The sequence below is a fragment of the Hevea brasiliensis genome, chromosome 17, assembly GCF_030052815.1.
Source record: "Hevea brasiliensis isolate MT/VB/25A 57/8 chromosome 17, ASM3005281v1, whole genome shotgun sequence".
In the NCBI taxonomy this organism is placed as follows: domain Eukaryota; kingdom Viridiplantae; phylum Streptophyta; class Magnoliopsida; order Malpighiales; family Euphorbiaceae; genus Hevea; species Hevea brasiliensis.
The window spans coordinates 57751521-57778614 of record NC_079509.1 but is presented as its reverse complement, the minus strand read 5'-3'; the positions used below and the strand labels follow the sequence as shown (position 1 = coordinate 57778614).

Here is a 27094-nt window from a genome sequence, read left to right as displayed (position 1 = left end):
TGTACTAACCCCCGTGTTATGGGCTTCGTGTAGGTATCCTCGATTCGCGGAAATTCGGCGATTGACCAAGATGCGCAAATTTCGGGCCAGACAGACCCGTTACCGGAAAAGTCTCCGAATTGGGCCGAGGTTTTGGCTAGTCCCCCATTGTCAGACGTCTCGAGCGCGTCCCCGAAGTTGGAATCGGCAAAGGTAAACCCGAACCTAGTTTTTACGTAATTTTCTAGTGCTTAAATAGGATTAAAAATCCATAAAATATTCGTGGTAGCTTAGAAAATTACGATTCTTTTTGCAATAGCTTAGTAATATTGCTAAGGACCGCGGGGCAAAGTTTTATAATTTTTAGAGCTTGTTTGAGTAATTTTTGCAAAAATGATCTATAATAAGGACAAAATTGAAATTTTGCGTATTGTGATGAATGACTGATTTGATGGGCCCAGGAGGGGCTGTGTGATATGATTGAACTGTTGATGTATGGATTGTGAGTATAGAAGTGCGTTTTTAGCCCTTTTGCAGGTTGGGTAGGTCCTAGGTATAGGGGAGACTCTGCCGGATTTTCGGCACGACTTAGGACGTACTTGATATTTTTCTTTGTTTGTATTGAGTCAAATTTATTAAATAGATGTAATGTAATTGTCAGGTGAGCCGGGACAGCCTTCTTCCTCCGCCCAGCCGCCACAGTAATTTGTCGTCAAGTTTGTGAGTAGAATATTAATTTTAATTGTAATTTCGATATTATTATATGTTCGAGATGCCCATGCATCACTTATATGCATATATTTATGTAGTTAAACTCTAGGCACGAATTATGTTGCATTCATAAGCTATTAATGTGCCATGAGTGTTGTTGTGGTAATTTGGAGCGCGGTGTCGTGCGTTGGCGTGCATGTGATGTGGTGTGGACTATGGATAGGACGGGGTAGTCACGGCTTGAGTTCTTGGTGGGACGTTCCTTCGAGGGTAGTCACGGCTTGAGTTCTTCGCTGGGACCCGCGATTTGGTTTATTAAGCGAAAGTCCGGCTTGAGTTCTTCGCTGGCACTAGGTTGGATTTAAGAGAGCTGTATAGGGGATCAGCTCCCAATATATTATGATTGATGCTACAGGGTGTGTGAGTGCTCCAAATTACCTTTTTGATGCTATGATGTGAATATGATGTTGATGTTGCATTTCACTCTACAGTTGCATTAGTTTGAGCTAGTTAGAGAGATTATGGTTAAAATTGATTTTTTTCTCTCTGAGTCGAACGCTCACTCCTGTTCAAAAATTTTTACAGGCCACAGGAGGATATTTTGTTCTGGGTTAACCTGCTTTTCTACCTCGCAGGTTGTTTATCAATAATTGTGTAATTTTAATTACTCCTATAATTTCCGCATGTGTTAGCAGTATTTATTTGAATTTGGTCTGTAATATTTTTATCATGTTGGACCTGTAAACTTAAATATGTTATGCACGTTGATGGATTGGATGAGGGAGCTGAGCTCCCATTTATTTTATGTTGATGAGTATGTGGAGGGTGAGCTGAGCTCCCCAATTGAGTATTTATTGTGTTTACAGGTCGGGTGAGTCAAAAACTCCCCGTTGGAAAGTCCATTTTATGGCCGGACTCTGTCCATTTGTTTTCTTGAAATTGGGCCCAAATGGGCCTTAGAGTTGGGTTAATGAATAGTTAAGGCTTACTACGGGCCTCGGGGGCTTTAGGCTGGCCCAGGTCCTAGTGCCGGTCCGGCCCATAGGTTGGGTCGTGACAACAAGTATTTGGTGAAACATTTGGAGAACTCTTTCCCTCTTTAACTACACTGCTACTGGGTGTTCTCTTTCAGTGGCATGTAACTATCACATTATTTTAAGTATGATAATTTTATTATTCTTATTTTAATTTCAAGTATCAAATGATATAAAAAAAAATAATAATATGTATAAAAAGTTAAAACTGTAAAAAAAAAAATTGTAATTAATTAATTAATTTCTTCAAATAATTTGATCTTGTAAATTTAAATAATAAAAAAATATTAATTACTAAATATAATTATCATATTATCTAATTTTTAATTTGAAAAATAATAATAAAATTAAGACTATATTTAATTAAAGTTTTAATATTTTAAATTGTAATCTTTAAATTCTTTCAATTAAATAATAATTTTTTTAATTACCAATGGTTTAATTGCCTAATTAATTTTGATATAAATTTTTTTTATTTTTGCCTATAAATAATTAATATCTCCTACTATTTATCACACGCCAAACTTTTTTCTTTTCACTCAGTATTATCTCTTTATCTAATTACTCTTAATTTTTTTTATTTACTTTACTATTTTTATTACATTTTTCAAGAGTTATTGATCTTAATTTATAAATATAATTTATATATTTATGTCAATTGTTATTTCCCTAAAGTATTAAAAAGAGTTCATTGAATCTTTGAGAATAATGGCTCGTGCCAGAATTATTCTTAAAACAGTATCACCATACCATAAACTAATATTTTATTTTCATCATTTTATTATTATTATTTTCTAGCACTATCCTCCATTAATTTATCAATTTATTTTTTAATTTATAATTGAAGCAATAATACTTTTCTTAGTTCATTTATAATTCAATCACTAAGTCATTAATATTAATTAAATAATAATTTAAAAATATATAGTCACATTTCATAATAATTATATTTTGTAACTTTATTTTTATTACTATTAGTCTTATTTTACTTTTCTTACTTCATTATTAATATATATATTTAAGAGTAAACAAAACAAAATTAAAATAATTTAATTTTTTAAAAGAGTTGAAATGACATAGATTATTAATTAAATTAAAACAAATCAAATAAATATATTAATATTATTTATTTGAGTTGTCCTCTACTAATTTCTTTTTTTTTTTTTCTAATTGAGTCACTAATGCCTTTTTCTACCGGATTTATAATTCAATTAATTACTCACTCATTAATGATTAATTAAATTACAATTTTAATATATATCATTACATCTCATATATGCTTATTTTGTAGCACAATTTATTATTATTAATAAATTTATTTATAATAGAAAGTTAAGTCGACATAAATTATAAATTAAATTAAAATAAATCAAATTAAATTAATATTATATTATAATCAATTAATATAAAGTTAATCTACATTGTTTATATAAAATCACCCAAATACACAAGCTTTACTTTTTTATAAAATTAATATAAATTTTTCTTAAAAAATTAAAAAAGCCATATTTCAAGTATTCACTATAAAGAATTAGCAGCTACTTTTTTTTCATTTCCTTCTTATTTGCTTATTTGTATTAAATTATTTTCTTAAATAACTATTTTTTAGTAAAAAATATATAAAAAATAAAATAAAATCATAAATTTAAATACAAGTAAGAATAATCTTAAATATTAACTGAAAGCAATTAATATATATATATATATATATATAATAATTGAATTAATGAATCAAAATCAAATGTTAAAATAATCAAACTTTGTAATTTTATCATGTTAGATAGTAATTCAGTATCACTCAATTTATTTTATTGATAATATTAATAAATTTTAAATTATTTTTATGAATAAAATAATTTAACTATATTACATAAATTACTATTAATTTATATATAAAAAAAATTAAAAAATATATTTTCTTAAATAATTATGTCATAATTAATTTAAAAAATTAATATATATATATATACACACACTACCGTACACGGCAGGAATATTCGCTAGTGAATAACATTAAAAAAATTTTAAAAAATTATTTATTTTTTTAATATTTTTATAATTAAAATTTTATTAAATTTAATTTTAAATTATTTTTTAATATTTCTCAATTAATATATTTAAAAATATATTTTCACTTGCAGTCCTTGTGAGAATAAATTTAATAATTTTTAGATTAAATATTTATATTTAAATTTAAATAAAATATAATATATTTTTTAATTTAAATAAAAATATTTAATAGAATAAATATTATTAAATCAATTTTCAACTCACGCTTATGATAATTATACCGTAAACAGTGCTAATAAAAAAGTAATAAAAAGCAATAAAAGGTAAGGGCAATATGGTAATCTCAGAAACTCCGTCCAAAAATTTCAAAAAGATTCAAGCTCTTTACCTAACCCGCCTCTCCCTTTTCCCACTGCCCGCCTCTCTATCTCTCCATAAAACCGCATAACATAAAACTGTCTATTCATCTCTCTGTTTCTCTTCCCTCTGTCTTGTGTTGTGCTTGTCCTGTTCACACTCTATGGCGCACGATATCTCGCTCCCGTGCGACGGAGACGGCATCTGCATGCGCTGCAAGGCAGTGCCAACTACCCAAGAAACCCTCACTTGTATCACTTGCGTTACTCCTTGGCACATAGTTTGCCTTTCTTCCCCGCCGGAAACCCTAGCATCCACTCTCCAGTGGGAGTGTCCTGACTGTTCTGGTGAACCTGCTGCCTCTGCAACGGTTGTTGCCGGAAGTGGAAGTGAATTGGTGGCTGCTATAAGGGAGATTGAAGCGGATGCGGCTCTTACAGAGAAGGAGAAGGCGAGGAAGCGGCAAGAGTTGTTAAGTGGGAAGATGGAGGAGGAAGATGTGAAGAAGAAAGGAAAAGGAAAGGAGAAGGAAAGTGGTCATGATGTGTTGGACATTCTTGACGAGAGTTTTAAGTGTTCATTTTGTATACAGTTGCCTGAGAGACCAGTTACTGTGAGTTTACTTCTGTCAGTTTTTATTTTTCTCTTGTTTTACTATTTTTTTAATTCATTTCTGTATATAGTGTTTTTTTCTGCATGATTTTGATCTTGTTTGGGTTTCTGCATTGTTATGCTTTTGTTTGTATTTGTGCATTTTTATGGATTTACCCGGAGTTTTCTTCTTTTGCTTTAGTTATCTCATGCTTTACTATCGTTTTCTTTTTAAGTTTCATTTCTGTAAATGGGTGTGTTTTTTTCCTGCATGGTTTTGATATTATTTGGATTTCTGCTTTGTTCTGCTCGAGTTGTGGTTCATTAGTTTCGTATAATAAAGTTTTTGTTATAATTATTCTTGTATTTCGTGGATTTTTTTTGAAGTCTTTGTATTTAAGGTCATTATTGTGATTTTTTTTTTCTTGTGGGTATTCGTGATTTTATTTGTAATCGATCACAGTTCCTTGAAATCTAGATTTTATAGATGCATATAGATTTTGGTTCCTTTTTTTTTGGCTTTATTTACCACATTTTCCCCATTTTCAACCTTTATATCATTCATATTTGTTAGAGGATGTTGGGCTCATTTAGTCTTTATTCCAATTTTGGCATTCCTTGGATTATTTTGTCATACAAATATGTGGGTTGTGATCGAACTGTGATTGGGAAGTTGTTGAGGAACTTATATGCTTGCTTGATGGAAGGCTAGTGATGCGTGCGCTTGCCTAAGAACTGAATTGGTAATTATTGTTTTGTTTCAGACACCATGTGGGCACAATTTCTGTTTGAAATGCTTCCAGAAATGGATTGGACAAGGGAAGCTAACCTGTGCTAAATGTCGGAGCACAATTCCCTCTAAAATGGCCAGTCAGCCACGCATTAATTCTAGCCTTGTGTCTGCCATCCGAATGGCGAAGATGTCGAAAACAATTGTTGCTGGGGGCCTCCCAAAGGTTTACCATTTTGTACATAATCAAAACAGGCCAAACAAGGCATACACTACAGAACGGGCACAGAGGGCTGGTAAGGCCAATGCCTGCAGTGGGAAGATATTTGTCACTGTGCCACCAGATCATTTTGGGCCTATTCCAGCTGAAAATGATCCTGAGAGAAATCAGGGTGTGTTGGTTGGGGAGTGTTGGGAGGATAGATTAGAGTGCAGGCAATGGGGTGCACACCTTCCCCATGTTGCTGGTATTGCTGGACAAACAAACTATGGTGCACAGTCGGTGGCACTTTCTGGGGGCTATATAGATGATGAAGATCATGGAGAATGGTTCTTGTACACTGGAAGGTGTTTTTAAAGATCACTAGACAGTTAAATAATTTGAACTTTATTTCATCAATCTCCTGCTTCCTTTTTATCACTTTGATTGCAGTTGTTATGTTCATTGAATGAGGTAAATCTGTTAGATATTATATCTATGGAGGACTTTTAACTCCTTCCTCTAATTTAGTTGGTTGTATATTCTTGTGCTTCACATCTTCTCTAGCCTCAGTCTCTCTCACTTTACATGCTTTACTGCTTTTACGGATAAGGTATGGTGCAATACCAGAACAGGATCAATCGTGAATTTATATCATGTCTGTCCTTGTAACTTCCTATTTATTGTTGTCCAAAACTCTCTTTTTTATTTTTTCTCTCTCTCTCATTTATACTTACTGGGTGCCATTTGGTGATGGGATAAATTTATTTGTTTTGTTAATTTATGCTTCTGTCTATTTTGTTTCTCACCTTTTCTTTAGAGTTCTTCAAGTATTTTATCCACTATCAGTATATTAATTTGCTGATGTTCAAGTCTTTTCATGGGTTTGAATGGCAGTGGTGGTAGAGATCTTAGCGGAAACAAACGGACTAACAAGGAACAATCCTTTGACCAAACTTTTGAAAAATCTAATCAGGCTCTTAGAGTGAGTTGCAAAAAGGGATATCCTGTAAGAGTTGTGAGGTAATTGCTGGGATCCATGATTCATTTGTGTTTGAATGTGTATCGGTTGTGTGTTTTGGTAATTTATGGGTGCATGTGCAATCTGGAGCATAACACTTTGTTTTATCGTTGTTTGAGTGGCTACTAATGCTACTAAAGTTTGAGGTCAACTTAGTTAAATGCAAGTTGAACTTGAATATTTTGCAAGTTAAATCCAAGTAACTCATGGATAGTTTGACTCGGTCATACTTTTTGATTAAGTCGTAGTGAATTGGATCAACATAACAATTTTGTAACTTAAGTGAATTTCTTTTCTTCTTTTTATTGCTTCATTTAAGAATTTGTTGACATTGATGTTGGTCAAATGCTCATCTTTGCAGTGGCATTGTCCATAAGAGAAGGACGGGCATATTAATGAGTTTTATGTCTCTTGCAATGTGTGCTGGCAATGATTTTTCACTGCCCAGGGCGTTAAATATTAAACCATGGCAGTATGCCAGTATGCTATTCTTATTGTAGATTGGAATTGCAATTTCTTATGCTAGCCTAATTTTCTTGGATCTATATATTAAGTGGAGGGCCAGTGCTAGAAAGGAATTGGTAGTTGTTATATGCTAGTACTTTAGTTTATTTCGTTTAAAATGGCAGTTTAAAATGTTGCACAGACACCACCTAGTTGAATTTGACTACAAATTTCTGATGTTAATCATGGCCAAATATATGAAAAACTAGCACTTTTTTAGTGGAGGTGCTTGTTGACAATAAATAAACCAAAGAATACTTAGCTTTTTTATTGTATTGGCTGATATCGGTTTTACCTGTAATAAGGGTTGAAATTGTAAAGAATGAGAGCCCAGTTCATATGGGATTGCAATTTGTTGATATGAAATGCGCAAGATGCTTATTTTATTTTATTTTCTTTCTGTGGAATTTGATGATTCTGTGTTGATGTTTATGGTACACAATTTAGGTTGCTAGAATCATTTTTTCATTGTTTTTAACAATTGCTGTTTACTTTCAATGTTTGTCATACTTTCTGTTTGAAATGAGCAGGTCCCACAAGGAGAAGCGTTCCTCATATGCCCCTGAGAGTGGGGTGCGATATGATGGGGTCTATAGAATAGAAAAATGTTGGCGTAAGGTTGGAATTCAAGTAAGTACATCAACTGCTCATTGAATTTTTCTTTCCATGTTATTTTCTAAATAGAGAATTTTATTGACAGTTTTTCCTATATTAGGGTCATAAGGTCTGTCGCTACTTATTTGTTAGATGTGACAATGAACCTGCTCCTTGGACAAGGTTTGTATTTGACAATTGGGTTATTTGGTTTCCTTTATTGGACCATCTCTCTTGTTCTCCCTCTTAATGTTTTCCAACTTTAACTTTAGTGATGAGCATGGGGATCGACCAAGACCTTTGCCTGCTATAAAAGAGCTCGCCAAGGCAACTGATGTAACAGAGAGAAAGGAAAGCCCATCGTGGGACTATGATGTGAGTGAATTTATCCTGTATGCTTAATTTTTCCTTCTTGGAAATGTTTTCTTTTGTATGGTGATGATTTAGTCTTGAATGAATTTTCACACAGATTTCAATTATGTTATGAGTGTAGAAACTTTTGCCAAATGTTGTCACAAATTGAATTCGTTCTTTGATTTTTGTTACTTCATTGGAAAGGAACTCTGACATGAAAAATAACTTAGGAAGAAGATGGTCGCTGGAAGTGGAACAAACCTCCACCTCCTAGCCAAAAACCAGTTGATACTGGAAACCCTGAGGACAGGAAGAGGTCACAGAAAGCTACAAGGAAAGCACAGAATACAAATGTGAGGGAGAAGCTCCTAAAAGGTTAGTCTTCTTTTTTTTTTAAAAAAAAATCTTGTTAGTACTTATTAGTCATTACATTGCTGTTTTTGACACTTCTGCCAATAAAAAAAAAATTTCACTCTTGTTTAAGTTTGCTGATGTGGAGGATTTCAACATAAATGTGTTGATTGTATTTATGCATGCATTGTTCATATTTGGTCTTTGGTAATGAATTTTATATTCACTTTGGTGAGTCTGAATATGCAGAGTTCAGTTGTCAAATCTGTGGGCAAGTGATGGCTCAACCAATTACAACACCCTGCGCACATAACTTCTGTAAGTCATGCTTGGAAGGTGCATTTGCTGGGAAGACTCTTATAAGAGAGAGAGGTAGAGGTGGACGGACACTACGAGCACAAAAGAATATAATGAAGTGCCCGAAGTGTCCAACAGACATCTCTGATTTCCTTCAAGATCCCAAGGTGTGATATAGATACTTATAACTGCTCATTTTTGGGAAGAACAGTATACAGGTTTTCTGCGTTCCTTGTTTTCTATGATTTTATCTGATGAAAACTTGAAATAATTCTGGCTGTAAAACCTCACTAAGGCCCTGACTTGACAAGCTATTTTCATATTAACTCGCTCTCCGCTCCCCTTACTCTTTTATATTAGAAATAAATTTTTGACATCTTCCCTGCAGCTTTTGCAAGAGTAAGATGTTACCATTGAACCAAGCCAAGAATCAATTAGAGCTAGTATTAATTTTGAAATCCTAAAACTGCATTGAGTAGAATGAGTGAATGGCCAATTTTAACTTTTGTATTCCATAGTCTTTTAGCAAGTAAATGATGTGTGAATTTAAGCATGGGTTACATTTTTGTTGTTATGACAGGTTAATCGAGAACTGATGGCTGTGATTGAGTCACTGCAACGACAGATGGAAGAGAATTTGGATAATGTAAAAGATTTAAGTGAGGATGAGGCAGATGGTTCTGAGGAGAATCCTACTGAACCCGGAGAGAATGATTGTGAGAAGACTACTGCTCACAATACTTTGGAAGGCCCATCAATTGAGCCCCAGATGGCCATTGAGAAGAAAGTTGATCATGGTGAAAATCCTGTATACTCTGAAGCTGTAGCCAATAGTTCTGAAGAAACTGGTGATGGCAGTTTGGAGGAACCAAAAGTTAGTTGCAATCCCCAGAGGGTCAACAAGAAGAGGAAAGTTCATTTTAAGGGTAGCTCTGAAGGTGATAGTGTGAACCCGCAAGTCCCTGCATTGAAGCGTTCTAAAAGGAAAGGTGCTGACAGTGGAGTTCAGTCATTGGAACCTCCTGCTGGGCTGAAGACTAGGAGCTCAGTTCAGGAAGCAACAGCTGATGGCAATGATTCGCCATCGAGTCCTCTCATTGTGCAATCTGATGATGATTTTGAATGATAAGGTTTCTGTTTTAATTTAGATATGATGGATGCATAATTGAATATGCATGATTTTTTGAATGGCTGGGTTTTTGGGAGCAAGCTCTGTTTTTGTGGTGCTAAGCAGTAAGCACTGTATAATGTGAAAACATTCACTATATTTTTGTACGTGTAATTGTGGATGTTTATGCTAATGCAAAATCATTCTCTGCAACTTTTTCATAACTGATTATTACTAGTTGAATGTTCTAGCAAAGCCATACACAAGTGGATATCAAACTTGTGACATTTTTTTTTAAAAAAAATTTCATATTTGAAAACTTAATAATTGAATTCAATTTTAAAAAAAAATTGAATATAATAAAATATCTATATAATTCACTTTTTTATATATTGATGGCCATGTTATCTTTTCCTCTTATACTCGATACCATTTCTCCATTTAATTCTTTTAAACTTTATGAATTCTCTCCACTTGAGCTGAATCCAAATATTTTCTCTCAAACTATTCATCTTTCAAACACGAAAAAAGGATCTACTAATTAAGGTCAGCACAGAGATGAAGCATGAACATATGAGAATCTGCAGATGGAAAGCTATGTAACTGCATATGAATGAAAAAAGAAAAAATCAGTGTATTTATTGACAGAAGTACACACCTTATTCAAGCAAAATTTAAGTTTTTTTTTAACCACGTGCATTCCCATCCGCTTATGCAAATGGTACAAATACATGATTAGTAAGAGATGATAATTAGGTAAAACTCTTTCAACTGTGGTAATTAGGGTTGTGCACGGTTCTTGGGGGAACCGAACCATACCGAATCGATAAGAATTGCATTGAATTGAATTTATTTTGATATTTTGATTCGGTTCTGGTTCTTCATTAAGAATCAAACCAAAACCATACCAAAACCGAATCAGAACTGTACTGAACCGAGAATCGAATTTATACATATATTTTTTTTAGATATATTATATACTTTCAATATAATTATATAGACTTATATATGTATATATAATTATGAACTAAATATAACTTAATATTACATTTCATTTTTCTATATTTTCTTAATAATTTTAGTTATAAATACATTAAATTACCTTATCATTCTTAATTATAAATATACTATTATCTTTTATATATATTGTAACATTCTCACTTTAGCTAGTCCCAATGTCGATAGAATGTTTGAAATTATAATTAAACTAGAGTGGGGAGTTATAAAGAAACCAAATAATGCTCATAAAAATCAAGAAAAATTTTTAGAAATGAAATACACTAAGGTTAAATGAGCCGAAACCCTAGTGATGAGTAACCCGAAGGGGAAGTGACAGTGAAGGCCGTTAGCAACCCTAAACTCGGGGAAAACTTCATAAAATAACTTTTGGGACCTCAGGGAAGGATTATTGGGGTTCCCATGATAATAGAAAGTTAAGAAAACACAAGAAAAATTTAATCAATCGGTACACACAATTTTGGCTCGTTAAGCCAAACGGAGGGCATTTTGGTCATTTTGTCTTTAGAGATGTTTTTTTACCAACTTGTCCATTTATGTAAGTGAATTATATGACATAAAATATAAACAAATATTGATGAAAAATTATTTAAAAATGAATAGGAAAGGAAAGGAAAGAAAAAGAAAGTAAATTGGATTTATTACCTAATGCTTATGTAAGCATGAGGTAATTAATTCCTTTGGCCCATCAAATTTATGAAACAAAATTAAAATACATAAAAGAGGGCAAAAATCTGAAACAAACCAGCAGCCCTCTCCCTTCTTCAAAACGTCACCCATGCTCTCCCTCACTCCTCCATTAACAAGCTTCCAAACCTTCATTTTCTCTAGTTTTCTTTCAACAAAAACCCTAAGTGTCAACATAAAACATTGATATTTCATCTTGGTGAATCTTTTGGGAGCAAAAAGAAGTGTAAAAGAAGAGTTCTTGCAAGTTTGAATTTCTCTCCATTAGAGGTTAGTGACTTAACTTGTTTTTCTCTTTCAATTTATGTTGGAGGAGTATGATTGAGTTTAAATTTACAAAGAAATTTAATAAATAACATGTGTATGCCATCCCACATTTTTGGCAGCCTTGAATGTGGTAAGGTTTTGAGGATTTCATGGAACTAGAAATGGTAGTATGGCTGCCTTAACATTAGTCTCTTACGTGAAATGGTGAAATGCAAGTTAAATGCATGATTTGAGATGTTAGGGTTAGGGTTTGGGTATGAAATGGAGACTTTGAGCATGTAATAGTGAAAGTAAGTTTTAATGGTCAATTAGTGACCATTTGGTTATGTGTAAACAAGAAATGAAGTGGTTTGTATAGTGAGAATTGAGGTTAGTGTGGTCGCTTGGTGACTGCATGAGTCCAGCAGTTTTGGGCAGCAATAACTGGAGTTGTAGAGGTTCAATTGGTGCAAGGCCAATTGAAAATGAAACTAGACACATAATGGCACAACTTTAGTGAAGAAACCATACCCATAAAACCAAACCAAGTTGACCTAAAGATTGCCCTAATCTGGGTGACCTGTATTCTGCCTGGGCAAATTGACCAAATGAACAGTATTTATTCATTTGGTCATAACTCAGCGCAGAAAGGTCCAATTGACCTGAAATTTTACCAGCAACAAACTGAGATATAGACCTACAACTTTCATTAAAAAACTTAACCCAAATTATGATCATAACATATTCAAAAAGTAACCTGCAGTCACTGCTCAAAATACTGTAGATTTGGTCAGTCTAGAAAATCTGGAAAATTTGTAATCCTGCCAGTTGTGGTTTTTGAGCCATAACTTGAGCTACAAAACTTCAAATGGAGTGATTCAAAAAAAGAAATATAACTAGACACAATAAGGAACAACTTTCATGTTGAAAACTTTGCCAAATTTCCACTACAAAAATGACTAATAGAACAGTAAATACATAACTTGAAATTTAAAAATTTTAAACAATTAACATTAAGCTTAGAAATTGTATTGGCAACCAATATCAACAATTTTAGAATGCAAAATGTGGTATGTTGAGAATATTAAAACCAATATACCTTTTGTCCATATAAAAGTCAACATTTTTGTTAACTAATGAATTGAATAGTAACACGTAAACTTGAATTTCAAGAATTGTATAATTTAAGAGTGTAACATGCCCTAGTACACCTAGCAAGATTGGTTTGGATAGGTTGGCATGCCAATAGGGTTCGCGCAGATCGCATATGGATTCATGCCATTCTGTGTTTTATGGCTTCACGTGCCATTCTGTGATAAAATAGCCTTTGGCTATGTTGATTGAGATATTATACTTGGGTTTTATTCCTGATAATTATTACAGCTTATTACCTGTTCTGTTGCATACCGGGAGACACAATGTGACCGATGGTGTGATGGTCCGAGGTACTTAATACTCAGTGCCAGTTCACCCATTTATCCAATACAGTCGACTGGTATGGGTTACTCGGGCAATGATAATGAATCTTACAAAATTTTAATCGAATAATACTGCAATAAATGCCAGAAATTAAGTCTACCTAAAATGTAAACATACATTCTGCATATTTATGTTATTTTAGTTATTTTATTTTATATTGTCACCACTAAGCAGAATTGCTTAGAGGGTCGTTTTTGCCACGCAGAGACGGGAGTCCAAAGACCTCATCGTGAGCTTTCGGAGTCCAGAGTGACCTCACATTTGCAGCGCATTTGATAGGACATTAGGCCACTTTTGGAATTTTGTATTTTGTAAACTTTTGTAATGAATATTATAAACTCATATAATTATGCTTATGATGTAATTATCTATGAACTATGTTCAGTAATAAATGTGAGCATTTCTCATTGAATTGAGTGTGATATGAAGTGAATTGAATTTTGAGATACTGAAGTGATTTGAGAAATTGTTGAAAATATGTTGGTGGTTGACTGAGATTGAAATTATGATTATATTGGAAGTGTTTTTAACAGATTCAGAATAACTGTTTTTCCAATTTACAGCCGGCACTCTGCTGGATTTTTTATAAAATTTGTAGAAAATTCAGATTAATAAAAAATTATAAATAAATAAGTAAAAATGGTAAATTGAATTGAAATATGATTTGGTGCTCCGGCACACTATATGACATATCTTGCTCGGCTACACTGTAGACAAGTAAGGGGTGTCTCACACACACACACACACATATATATATATTCTTAATTATATTTGTATCTTATAGTTAAATATTATATGATTAATAAATAGTTAAAATATATATTATATGATATACTATTATATTATATAATATATTTAATCTTAAGTTATATATGCACCTTATAATTAAAAATTATATAATTTAGTTATAGCTAAAAGATATATTATATAATATATTATGTATTAATAACTCAATTCAAAACTTAAATGCTAATTTAAGTATGACTTTTTAAAGAAATACTCAACTCAATTCAACTCAACTAAGCTTTTATCTCAAAAATTTGGGATCGGCTGTATGGATTCGCTTTCTCCACTCTAAACAATTTGGGGTTAAATCCTCAGAAATGTGTAATGCTTCTAGGTCATGTTGTACTACTCTCCTCCAAGTCAATTTAGGTCTATCAATTTTTTTCTTTCTATCCTCTAACCTAATGTGCTTTACTTGTCTAACCAGAACCTCCGTATGTCTACACTTCACATGACCAAACCACCTTAATCTTCCTTTTCTCAACTTATACTCAATTGGCACCACTCCTACCTTTTCTCTAATACTCTCATTACGGACTTTATCTAGTCTAGTATGACCACTCATCCACCTTAACATTTTCATCTTTGCAATTCTTATCTTAGACGCATACGACTCATTCAGTACCCAACACTCACTACCATATAACATAGCTGGTCGTATGGTTGTACGGTAAAATTTTCCTTTCAACTTATTGGGAATCTTGCGATCTCATAAAACTCCCGTAGCACGTCTCCACTTCAACCATCAGGCTTTAATCCTATGACTAACATCCTCCTCACATCCTCCATCTACTTGAAGGGCTGAGCCGAGATATTTAAAGTGATTACTTTTGGGCAGTACCACTCCATCCAAACTAACTCCTTCCTTATCACTAGTTTGGCCTTCACTGAACTTGCAATGCATGTATTCTATCTTCGTTCTACTTAACTTAAAGCTCTTTGACTCTAGAGTACTTCTCCAAAGCTTTAACTTTCTATTGACTCCTTCTCGCGTCTCATCTATCAGAACAATATCATTCGTAAACATCATGCACCAAGGAATACTCTCTTGTATATGTTTCGTCAATTCATCTAAAACTAATGTAAAAAGATAGGAGCTTATAGCTGATCCTTAGTGTAATCCAATTGAGATCGGAAAATCTTGTGTCCCCTCCTACTGTGCGCACAATAGTAGTTGCTCCTTCACTTTTTAAAGAAATAATTACATAAAATTATTTTAAGAACCGTGAACCGAATTGGAATCGTACTGAATTAAATTAGAACCGAAGAACCAAGAACTGTACCAAACTGAAACCGAAACAATAAATAACCAAACCGGAACCGTATCAAAATTTCAAAATTCTGGTTCAGTTCCGATTCTTAGGCGAATCCCGAACTGAACTGAAATCGAACACTCCTAGTGATAACCCCATATTCAAACTCTTGATATTATAAGCAAAGTTAACCTGGGGAGGTCGTCTACTTCAAATGATCCAACACTTCGTAATTTATTTATTTTTCCTCCCTTTAATTCAGTTTTAAGTGACCCATTATTACATTGAGATTCACAATGAGGCAGTAGGACAAGTTTCTCAGCAAATTTTAGAGTACGATGGGAGCATATGCTTTCTCACTTGTATAAACGTTGGATTGATTTCCTATAATTTATAAAAGGACTCACATTTATATGAATGTGAGAACTTATTTTAATGCCATAAACTCTTAAAGCTGCAAAATGAAGAATTTTTTTGGTGTAACTCAAATTTAGATTTGAATTTAATTGGGTTCTGGAGTTACTTTTTTGAAAAAAATATTAATCTAGATGTTATTGAACAAACAGTATTTTATTATAATAAAGTTTTCATGATTTAAATATATTGAATTTAATTTTAAATTATTTTTAATATAATTAAAAATATATTTTTTCAATAATAATTTTAAGTATAATTGCTAAATAAATCCTTAAATCTAGTTAAAAATAAAATTATTTATATCTCAAATAAAGTTAAATTAAAATAATATAGATAAATTTTATATATTATATTTTAAATAAATTGAGTTTAAATATTTTATAAAATTATTAAATATTTAAAATATAAATTATTAATAAAAATTTTAATGTTAATTAAAATATTTAAAAATATTTGTGCCAAAAATAATTTAATTAAAATATTTATTTATCTTTTAATTTTTTAAAACTTATATTTATTTTTCAAACTTCATATTTAAATTTTTAATAATTAATATAATTTTATATTATTTTAATCATTCAATTTAAAATAAAATTTTGATAAAGCTGTGTTCAGCTCAATTAGATTTCCACAGCCATTTCCTACGCAAGTACTTAACTATTGCCATACTCTAACTCAACCTCTTCTCAGAACCTAATCCATTAATCAAAGTGCAAAAAATGTGAGGATTAGGCAGGCAATTCTTTGCATCCATCTCGTTGAACAACTCAATTGCAATATCATACGTCTTAGCCTTACAATATGCATTGATAAGAATACCGTACGTTATAACATCAGGCTCAAAGCCATCATCCTTCATTTCCCTGTAAACCTCATCCTACTTAAGCAAGTTCTTCTCTTGACCCCACCCTTTCTAGGAATATAGTGGAAGGCTTGATATCAAGCACGGATGTTCTATTTTTCATTTTATCAAACGCATATTGTGCGGTCTGCACCTGCCTCGACTTACTCCGACTACAATCAATTTATTAAAAATCTGATGATTCAATCTTCATTGGGTTTCGCCAACCCAAATTATCAAATGCTACCGAAAGAGAAGGATTTTTTTTTCATATAATTATAATGAAAAATATTATGCATATTTTAACTTTGTCTCATTTATTTTTTTTTTTTAAATTTAAGTTTAAATTTAAGATTTTAAAATTAAGGGTTTAAAATTTAAGATTTTAAATTTAGAGTTTAAGATTTAAAGTTTAGACTTTTAGAATTTAAAATTTAGGGTTATGATTAAAATATTTATGGTTGATGGTTTAAAATTTTTAGATTTAAAATATTTGAGTTTAAAATATTCAGATTTAAGTTTAAATTTTTAAAATTAATTTAGATTTTTAGAATTTAAGGTTTTGAAATTTTAAAGTTTAATTTTTTAAGGCTAGAAATTAATTTTGGGAATTAAAAATAAATATTAAAAAGATTACAAGAAATCTTCATAAAATTATAGAGATTAAAATAAAAATATAAAATATTAAAAAATTTAAATTAAATAATATAAAAATATGAATGAAATTTATGTAGAAGTGTAAAGGTTAAAATAAAAATAAAAATACTAGAGGAGTAAATAATAATTTTTAAAAGATCACGAAATTTTATTAATAAATTTAAAATTTAAAATTTTTAGATATAAATAATATTTTTTTGACAAAATTATTAAAATCTATAGGTAAATTATAATTTTGAAAATTTCAGGGCTCACAGCGCTAGATTAGAGCGTAATTCTACCCTATAATTAGAGATAACTGCATTGATCTTTTTACAAGAGAAAGTGAGAGAGTTATCTCCACAGTAATCAATTGATTTTGTTAAAATTAAAATAATTGAATTAAAATGCAAAAGACAATAATATTTGATTTTTTGGTATAATTAAGCTTCTTAGAAATATAAATTCGTTGGGCTAATTTGCAGGCTCCGAGGCTTCTCATTCTCATCTCACTCTTCTCTCTCTCTTTTTTTTTTTTTATTTTTTTTTAACGTGCGATGTTCTTGCCTTGCCTCACAATATGGGGTGAAGAAGCCGAGAAGGTGATGGAATTGGAGTGGTAATAGGAAAAAGGTTCCTGGAAATAGCGAAACACATCACTGGTAGAAGTAGCATAGACAGAGTAAAGGGGTAAAGGGTTAAAGGAGAAAGCCGTGAAAAGTACATCACTGCATGGGAATTCTAGCTATCTTCGCCTCTTTAATTTTATCTAAACCCTCGAAGTTGCTGTAATTCCCATTTCTTATCAATACCCTCTTTCTCTGTCTCCCTCTCTATAAGCCCTCAATGTTACACATAACGATCTCTCTTATTTGGTAGCTGAAGCTTACCTTCTCATTGCCTGCCGGTGGGTTTTCCTAGGCCTATCTGTGATAACTGATAAGGGTCTTATTCGTTTCTCTATTAGCCTTTCAAGGGCGTTCTTCTTTCTTCTATCTTGAGAGGGTTTATCATTTTCAATTATTGCCTGCTTCTATATTCCTGAAATGGATTTGCATGGCACAGACGCTTAGACATGGACTTTTGGGGTATTCTATGACTTCAAAGATGCTTTCTCTAAGGTTGTTATTTATTTATTTATTTATTTTTCGTCTTTTTTGGTATTCTTAATCTTCTGGATATCTCTTGAATTCGTTTTTTTTTGCTTTAATTGTTTGCTTCCTTATTTGGGCTATCATTGTTTGGAAATTTTATTTACGGGTTTAGTCAAAAGTAACTGTTTTAATGCTTCATTGTTTTAGGCTTTATTGCATTTCTATATTTCATGTTTTAATCTTTGCTAGAAGTAGTATTTTTGTTCTGCTATTGCTTGTTAAGTTTGTTTTTGCATTGGATTTATTTGTTTCATACTTGATTTTTACTTCCAACCTTTCTTAGTTTGCATTGACAGTCTTCTGGTTGTTTTTCCAATTTTTTCTGTTTGGCTAGCTTATGTACTTTGCTTTTCTGACGAATTGGTAATTATAGGGAGTTTTGGAGAAGGCATAGGAGGAAAATTCTTATTGCAGCTGGTGTTTTTGGAAGTGGTTATTTTCTCTATAACTTGTATAATGCACACAAGAGTAGCCTTGCTGATTTGGAGAGACAGCATGCGGATGAACGGGAACATGAGGAGCTTATTAAGGCTCAGTTAAGAGAAATCCTACTCTCTTCTTTTCCTTCGCCTCCTTTGGATTTTATTTTTTATTTTTTTGGAGGGCTGAGGGTTTGTGTGAATTTTCTTATTTGGTTCTTGTACTGTGTGGTCTTTGCCTGATTGATAGAATGCAAGCCCATTTTGAGAACATTCAGAGAATAGCTGATGCAACAACTTTGCCTCATGCAATGCACTATTTAAGCAGCCGGATAGCAGAAGAGTTGGACCTTTTGCAGCTTACAGAGAGGCTAATGAAAGGGAAGGGTCAGCCCAACACTTTGACATCTTCAGAGAAACTTGAGCTATGGGACAGACTCAAAATCTTAAGTATACAGCTGCAATATATATAATTTTTTTTTCCCTCTGATACTTGTTTCTTTATGAGTGTTTTTAGTGTTACATAAATTACGTTGTGTATTATTTATAATTATTTAGAATTTTGTGGCTGTGGCTGCTGCAGGTTTCACAAGAACAGTGGTCTCGTTATGTGCAATGACAATGCTTTGCTTGTATATCAGAACTCAAGTAAATATTCTAGGAAGACATTTGTATATTGACACAGCACGTGGTCTTGGAAGCTCACACTTACTCGTAAGAATAGTTCCATTTACTGTCTGTACCATGTTCAAAATATTTGCCCATTACCATCTAGTTCGCATCCTGATTGGTGTCTCTTTGGCAAATTTTATGATGCTTTAATTTATCATGGGTGTTTTATATATAATAATAGACCAATGCGATTGATTCCTGAGCTTAGGAATAGCTCAGTTTTCCTGGAGTTACACGGTATTAGTGGTTCATTACCTTAGAGATGGCATTCTCGCTGGGATTACTTTTCTAACTGCTTCTGGTGGACCATGTTTCCATTACCCCGCGACACTGCAAATGGGCTGTCAAAAGTAGCCCATTTGCAGCATCAAACGTGCTTTAGTTGTAAGGCATTCTTCCAGAAAGGCAGATTGCTTCCAATGGGAGTATTGAGCATCTGCAGGCTCCACACTTGCATGTAATTGTTGCCAGCATGACAAAGAATGCTGATAGAGTCATATTTGTCTTTGTTCTATTAAGTAACAGTCTAGCCTTATGTAGAGAAGTTTGGTGTATCAATTACATAGAATGAGAAAAAGTACTTCGAAATGTTTTAAGACTGTCATTCAATAAAATACGGTTATAGTTGAAGTTTTTGGTGTCCTTTAGATAGGAGTTGATGACAAAGTATGGATTGTAGTTGAAGTTTCTGGCATTTGCAGAAAGGAAAAGTTTTGGGATGATTCACACAGGTTTTAATTTCTGGAGAGTTAACAATAGCTGGAGTTGGAATATTGTTATTCTAAAGAGAAAAGGATACTGTAGACTTCAGTTGTAAAGATGGAGTACTGATTAATTTGACTTCAATTCTGGAAATTCCTCCACTGGGGATCAGCTGGTCATGGAAGTGGGGAGGTTTAGCAAGGAGCTTATTGTCTGATGAATACAATATTTAATTTGTTTCCTCATGACTGATATTATTACTAATGCAATATTTGTACCTTGCAAACTAAGTTTTGTTGAAAAGACTAGGCATACATGGAAAGGGAGGGTACAGGGAGAATGCTTCTGATGTACATCTTGTTTACATGTTTGCTAAAGCTGGAGGTTAATTACTTCATCAAATAAAAAAGAAAAATTAATTGTTTGTTGTAGGAGACAGTAGTTGGATGCTACTTTGTGATAATATTTGGTATGGAGATATCATATATTCTAGTTACATGCAGAGAAGAAAATTGTGTTAATAAACTTTGATAGGTTAAAAAGATATCGAGCTTGCTATCTTTGTGCGTGTGCATATTCCTGTGCATGACTTCATACATATTTCTCTGTTTCTTGCTGGGTTTTTTGAGATTCTGCCTACCTACTATGTTGAAATTCAGGTAATAAATGTTTGACAATTGTAGGCATTTTGGTTTTGTTCATAATAGCTTCCATGGGATTGTAATGTGTCCTTTGGAGCAGGACACAGTCTTGTGGGATGGGATGGTCCCACCCATGTGCACGCACACAAACTGTTGCACTAACCAAAATGTTGCTTTCTGAAGAACATTGTGAAATAGATACCATCCTCTTATAGAAGTGGCTGTATAACTTCAACTATAAAATGAAGCTTTCATATTTTGCATTTCTGGATGTGGTAACTTCTACTTGTTTTTCTGCATTTAAAATTTGGTGTTTTCTGCATAGGAAATTTATTTACATATTGTTTGGTTCAATTCTAAAACAAGATTTGGAATTCATTTGAAATGACAAATGAATTCCACTGTTTGGTGTGACACAACTTAAAATGCAGAATTCAATTGAATTTCATATAATTCATGTTTGGTATAATTCTAGAATTGAAATTCATTTGTCTTCATTTTCTAAACTACCCTCAAGAGTAAAATTAAAAAATTATAATTTTATTTGGAATTCAAAAAAATTCATATCTAATAAATTTATAGCAATTACCAAACATATAAACCAACTAAGAATATAGTAATACATATGAACTAAATTCACATGTCTCATAATATAGGAGATTTATATAACAACATAAATATTGTCATTACTAAGTGCATGATAAGCTTAAATATTAAAAAATTAGAAAAATATAAAATATATTATATACTTGTCCAGCATTTTAATAATAAATAGATAAAAAGTTAATTTGTAGTTTACATCTTCTTTTTTAGCTAATGAAGTTTAATTGGGGAGAAGTTTTTTGATAAGGGTATTTTAGTCTAGAAAATGTTGTTATGTAAGTTTTGTGGAATTCATTTCAAATTCCATCAATTTTGATAGAAATTGGTTTTACTTATAACCAATTTCTAAAATTGAATTCTATTTTTTTTTTAAACCAAACACAAAAAACATGGAATTCAATTGAATTCCACAGAATTTTGTGTTGTGGAATTGAACCAAACAAACTCTTAGTTAACAATGAAAATAAGCCAACTTTTTGTGGTTGCTGCTGTATCTATGGCAGCTGGTGTCACTCTTACTGAGCTTGAGGTTGGTAGCAGCATTATGTAGTCTATGACTTCGAGGCATGGCAACACATTATCATTGTGATGTGCCTTGTCTGTAGCATCCGTGGCAATTTTTCCTTCATGTGAGTACGTATTTATGGCACTTTAGAGCTAACAATCAATGAAATTGTGACATAACAATAGAGTAATTTGACCAACAATGTAAAAAGAATGATCAATGAAACAAAAAAATAAAGCTTCCATAAGTTAATAAAACAAGAAAATAATTCTTGTTAATGGGACACAGCCAGATTTGACACTTACTTAGCCTCCAAAATTAGAGCTAATTATTTTTATCAAACTCCAAATATGGAAAATTAATGCAAACTGGGTATGACTTCCTACGATGACATCTCTTCAGTAGCAGAACCGCACATCTGGAATTTAACTACGACATGGTTACTGGGTCTGACTTCCCATAACTTCATCTGCTCAACAGAAGTCGATAAAGCATTGTGCAATCTCTGTTCTATAACTTTTATTGTCACTTCATTTAGGCATCTTGAGGCCTGTAGAAATGTATCCATGATCTTTTACATGTTAGGGTCAACATAAATCTTTATCAGCATAGGCTTTCTTTAACTAAATTTCTCACTGCAATTTCTGTGCTAGCATTTTTGCTTGGCCATTACTTTGTCGTGTTTGGACATTTGGATGTCCATATGATGTTATAAATTTCTTGTTGTGAACTTGTGATGTGGATGCTTGATACACTGTGAATACTGCGTCCTTTTCTCAGTATGTTCCCATGTTCATGCCTGTGGTCTTGTTAATGGTCATTCTGCATCTCATATGTGCCTTGCCATTTCTCTGAAAGCAATTCTTTTCATTCCTTTTGACAGGACGATGCTGATCTCATTGAAAGGGAAGACCAGCAAAAATTTTTGGCAAGTTCTGATTTTCTTGCTAATTATGGCATGCCAGCACTGATTTCTAATATCCAAGCAGCAGTAACAGAGGTTCTTAAGAGGTAATTTTTCCTTGTTTGTTTGGAAATTTGGCAAGCGTCTTCTAATTTCTACCTACTTTAAATTGGGAACGAATATTTAACTGATTAAAAAAATGTCAAAGCTTTTACTTTGAAAAAAAATAATCAATTCTTTCCAAATTGAAAATACATGCCATGTTTATTGTTTTTATCGCGAGAATGAGTCAATAAAAAGCTAGAGTTTTAGAGAAATGCTCTAAAGTCAAAAGATTTTAAGTTAAGTAGAACGAAGACAGAATACATGCATTGCAAGTTCAGTGAAGGCCGAACTGGTGATAGGGAAGGAGTTAGTTTGGATAGAGTGTTATTGCCCCAAAGTAATCACTTTACATATCTCGTCTCAATCCTTCAAGTAGACGAGGGATGTGAAAAGGATGTTAGTCATAGGATTAAAGTCGGATGGTTAAAGTGGAGACATGCCACAGGAGTTTTACGTGATCACAATATTGCCAGGAAGTTGAAAGGAAAATTTTACTGTACAGCAATACGACCGGCCATATTATACGGTAGTGAGTGTTGGGCAATGAAGGAGCCGTATGTGTCTAAGATGAGAGTTGTGGAGATGAGAATGTTAAGGTAGATAAATGACCATAGTAGACTAGATAAAGTCCGTAATGAGAGTATTAGAGAAAATGTAGGCATGGTGTCAATTAAAGATAAATTGAGAGAAGGGCGATTAAGGTGATTTGGTCATATGAAGCATAGACATATGGAGGCTCCAGTTAGACAAGTAGAACACATTGGGTTAGAAAATAGAAAGAAAAGAAGGGGTAGACCTAAACTGACATGGAAGAGAGTAGTACAATATGACCTAGAAGCAGTACACATTTCCGAGGATTTAACCCAAAATCGTTTAGAGTGGAGAAAGAGAATCCATATAGCCGACCCCAATAAATTTTTGGAATAAAAGTTTAGTTGAGTTGAGTTTAATGTTTTTATGGCACTTGAGATTACAAGAACCACCTTTACACACTCAGATATCTGTTGCTGAAAACATATGAGAACAACCTCTGAACAGTTTCCCTAAATTATATATGATAAAAAACAGAATCCACTATTTTTGGTTTGTTATTTTCCATTTTTCCTTACAACAACCTTTGTCTCTGCAGAAAAGAATTGAGGGATTTCTTCAACACCAAGACTCTTCATGAAACTGTTATGCAGATACTTGACTTGTTCATGAGCAGAGGAAGTCCACATCACTGGGCAGACTACTTGATGCCTGAAGATGCTAGAGTCTACAAGTTAGCCTTAGGTTCCAACAGTGATGACACAATAATTACTGATACCACAAAATTTGAACAGCTTATGGCAGAGGCTCGAGCAGTGCTATCAAGGTATGTTATATAATTCCAATCAAGAAAATGGGCATGTGTCTGATTTGAATGGATTTGTGCTTTTCCTACTATGCAAAATTGTTACCTAAAAAAAATCTCCCTCTGCTTTCCTTACCCTCTCAACATAAGAGTTTGATGTCACTATTCCTCAAAAATCTTAATCCCATGATTTCAAATTATTTTACTTATCCTATGGTAGCTAGTGAACTGGTGAAAATGGCCATTTTCATTCCTTGCAGTGCTGAATTTGGTAAAGTTGTGGAAATATCATTGAAAGCAATAGTAGATGCCCTGGTGGCTGATGTGGCAGCCGAGTCCGGAGGTGGCAGTCTAGCATCAGGGATGCCGCTGGCAAGGCTTTTACCGCGAGTTGCACAAATGGGTCCGTTATTGTTTAATGAACTAAACCAAAATCGGTTTATCCAAATCATCCTTAGTGTATCAGAAGTTGAACTCTTCTTCACTCTTCTTTATGCTAATATGCCAACATAGACTAGTAAGAATGAGTTTCATTTCCTTGGACATTTTCATTTTGATTTTTCATACATGGGCACCATTGTAAATAATTTGTATGGTACTAGGTGTGGATTCACAAAATTTGAACAGCATAAAACGAATAGAAGAGAATATTGAGAAATGTTTCATTAAGTTGTAATTCTTTACCAAATAATATTTGTTTGATTATGATGAAGCACCTAGTTTATGTTCTACAATGGTAAAATAAAGCCCTGCCATGAGTGTTTTATTACCTTAGTTATTTGTTTTCTTTGTGGTTGATATTTTTTAGTTACTGAACCATGGCTGAGGCATCTGTGATCGGTTTGAGGTCTTTAACTAGCATTGGTGACCTCACCGACAAGAACCACACAGCCGCTCTCCTCCGCCATCCGTTTGTTTTCATCTAACCCAGTCACATACCTGACGTTACCAAATCCTCCAGTGTCACTACCCTCAAGTTGCTCCCTCCATAAACCCATCACTACTCCAACTTTCTCCTCACAGCTCCTTTAATCGGGAATAGCTCCAAGAAAAGTCTCACACCCCAACACCACCTGCCTTCTCTCCCAATGCCACACCCTCCACCCATCTTACCCATGCCAAGACCCAGCCAGCTTCGCGGAGTGTGTAATGAAAATCTTGAAGAATTTGCTCTTCTTTGAGAAATTAGTGATAATGTCGATATGTTGAAGTTAATTTAATTGGATTTTTGGCAATTAAATTTTCGTGAATTTACAGTGAATGAGGATTTTTTGCAAATGATTTAATTGGCAATTCAATTTACTTTTTTGGTAATGATTTAAGACTCAAAATATATTATAGAAAATTAATTAATTAAATAAAAATAAAATCATATTAATAGCATAATAAAATTAAAAAAAAGAAATAAATTTATAAATTTAAAAATTTATTACATAATTTATTTATTTTATATTTATTTCATCATTAAATGTTTAGCTAGCATGTAGTACAAATTATTAATATGACAAGATATTGCATATAAAATATAAATTATATATTTTACTTCAACACATCTATTAATAGGCACTTTGAACATGTTTTGATAATAATAATTTTTCTATTTTAATAAAATTATTGTAAACATGCATTGTAATATGTGAATATGTAATTTTTATAATTCGTGAATATTTTATATTTTGTATTTTTTTTTGTGAGAACTTAGAATCTGGTTTGTCAGTTTTTATGATTTTTTTTTTTCTTTTAGAGATTAAGATTTTACATATTAAAATTCTGTTTGTTTCACGAAAAATAATTTGTATATGTAAAATTTTTTAAAAAAATATTTTTATAAAAATATTTTTTATTGTCTGATTGCAATATTAAATTTATAATATGTATTTATTTTATTTATATATAAATATTTTTACATTTTAATAAAATTATTAAAATTTAAAAAAAATAACTTCTTTTTTGAAAAAAAAAATTTTTTTCTTAAAAATAATTTATTTTTTTTATTTACAATAAAATAATTTCCATTAACTAATTTGTTTAATGTCTTAAACTTTAAAAAATATAAAAATATATTTTTTTAAAAAATATTTTTCATGAAATAAATAAAATCTAAAATTAACTATTTTTAATTAAAAAAATAACTTTTTTCTAATTTTTTCTTAAAAAAATACACATTAAAGTTATTATGAAATAAATTATTTAACTATAATAAATAAAATTTCACTTAATTTAAATAATAAATTATTAAATTAAAATTAAAATAAATTTTCATTAATTAGAATGTATTCCTTTCACACTTTTAAATTAAATCACCTCAATGAAAAAAATATTTATGAAGGTTTTTTTTTCTTTTTTAGCAAATTAGGATTACACTCATTAAAAATTTTTTTTTTGTTAGAAAAATTTTTTATAAGGTATTTTTTTTTCACATTAAAAAAATATATTCAAAAATTAAAATTTTATAAAAAAAATAATTAATTTTTTATTATAATTTTTATATTTAAAATGAAATAATTTAATTTTTTAATTTAAAATTATTTTAAAATATAAAAAAATTTAATATAATTACATAAAAATTTAATTTAATTTTTTTAATTATAAAATAATTTATTTCAAATAAAATCAAATTATTTTAACTGAGAAAACTACATATAAAAATCATTAAACTTAATATGATTTGATTCAGAGTGAATGAACGTATATATTCACTTAATAAAGTTATATTAGAGTCCTTATTCTCTGTCTATTTATTAAAAAAATTATTATTAAGAAAATAAATTATTTAAGTATAATTAATAAATAAATTTTCAATTATTATTATTATTATTATTATTATTATTATTATTATTATTATTATTAC

At 31.7% G+C, this 27094-nt stretch overlaps 2 protein-coding genes and 1 long non-coding RNA gene across 4 annotated transcripts; all 3 read left to right on the top strand.

The window, feature by feature from the left end:
- Positions 1 to 418: 418 nt before the first annotated feature.
- Positions 419 to 1495, top strand: LOC131175559 (uncharacterized). The gene is made up of 2 exons (XR_009145741.1): positions 419 to 699; positions 1276 to 1495. It is a non-coding gene; the product is annotated as an uncharacterized LOC131175559 (long non-coding RNA).
- Positions 1496 to 4206: 2711 nt separating this feature from the next.
- On the top strand, positions 4207 to 10053 carry LOC110641999 (E3 ubiquitin-protein ligase ORTHRUS 2). 2 transcript variants are annotated; one of them, XM_021793919.2, is made up of 9 exons: positions 4207 to 4704; positions 5447 to 5979; positions 6509 to 6634; positions 7667 to 7766; positions 7852 to 7913; positions 8003 to 8105; positions 8315 to 8459; positions 8685 to 8899; positions 9313 to 10053. In XM_021793919.2, exons 1-9 carry the CDS (start codon positions 4255 to 4257, stop codon positions 9856 to 9858), a joined length of 2280 nt encoding a protein of 759 aa, XP_021649611.2. In that variant the 5' UTR covers positions 4207 to 4254; the 3' UTR covers positions 9859 to 10053. The 2 variants fall into 2 exon arrangements, with proteins under 2 accessions (XP_021649611.2, XP_021649612.2); XM_021793920.2 differs by lacking the exon at positions 6509 to 6634.
- Positions 10054 to 17779: 7726 nt separating this feature from the next.
- On the top strand, positions 17780 to 24955 carry LOC110642017 (peroxisome biogenesis protein 3-1). The gene is made up of 7 exons (XM_021793941.2): positions 17780 to 18323; positions 18730 to 18891; positions 19026 to 19225; positions 19359 to 19489; positions 22782 to 22909; positions 24037 to 24264; positions 24504 to 24955. The coding sequence occupies exons 1-7, from the start codon at positions 18259 to 18261 to the stop codon at positions 24754 to 24756; spliced, it is 1167 nt and encodes a 388-aa protein (XP_021649633.2). The 5' UTR covers positions 17780 to 18258; the 3' UTR covers positions 24757 to 24955.
- The last annotated feature ends 2139 nt before the right edge of the window (positions 24956 to 27094 follow it).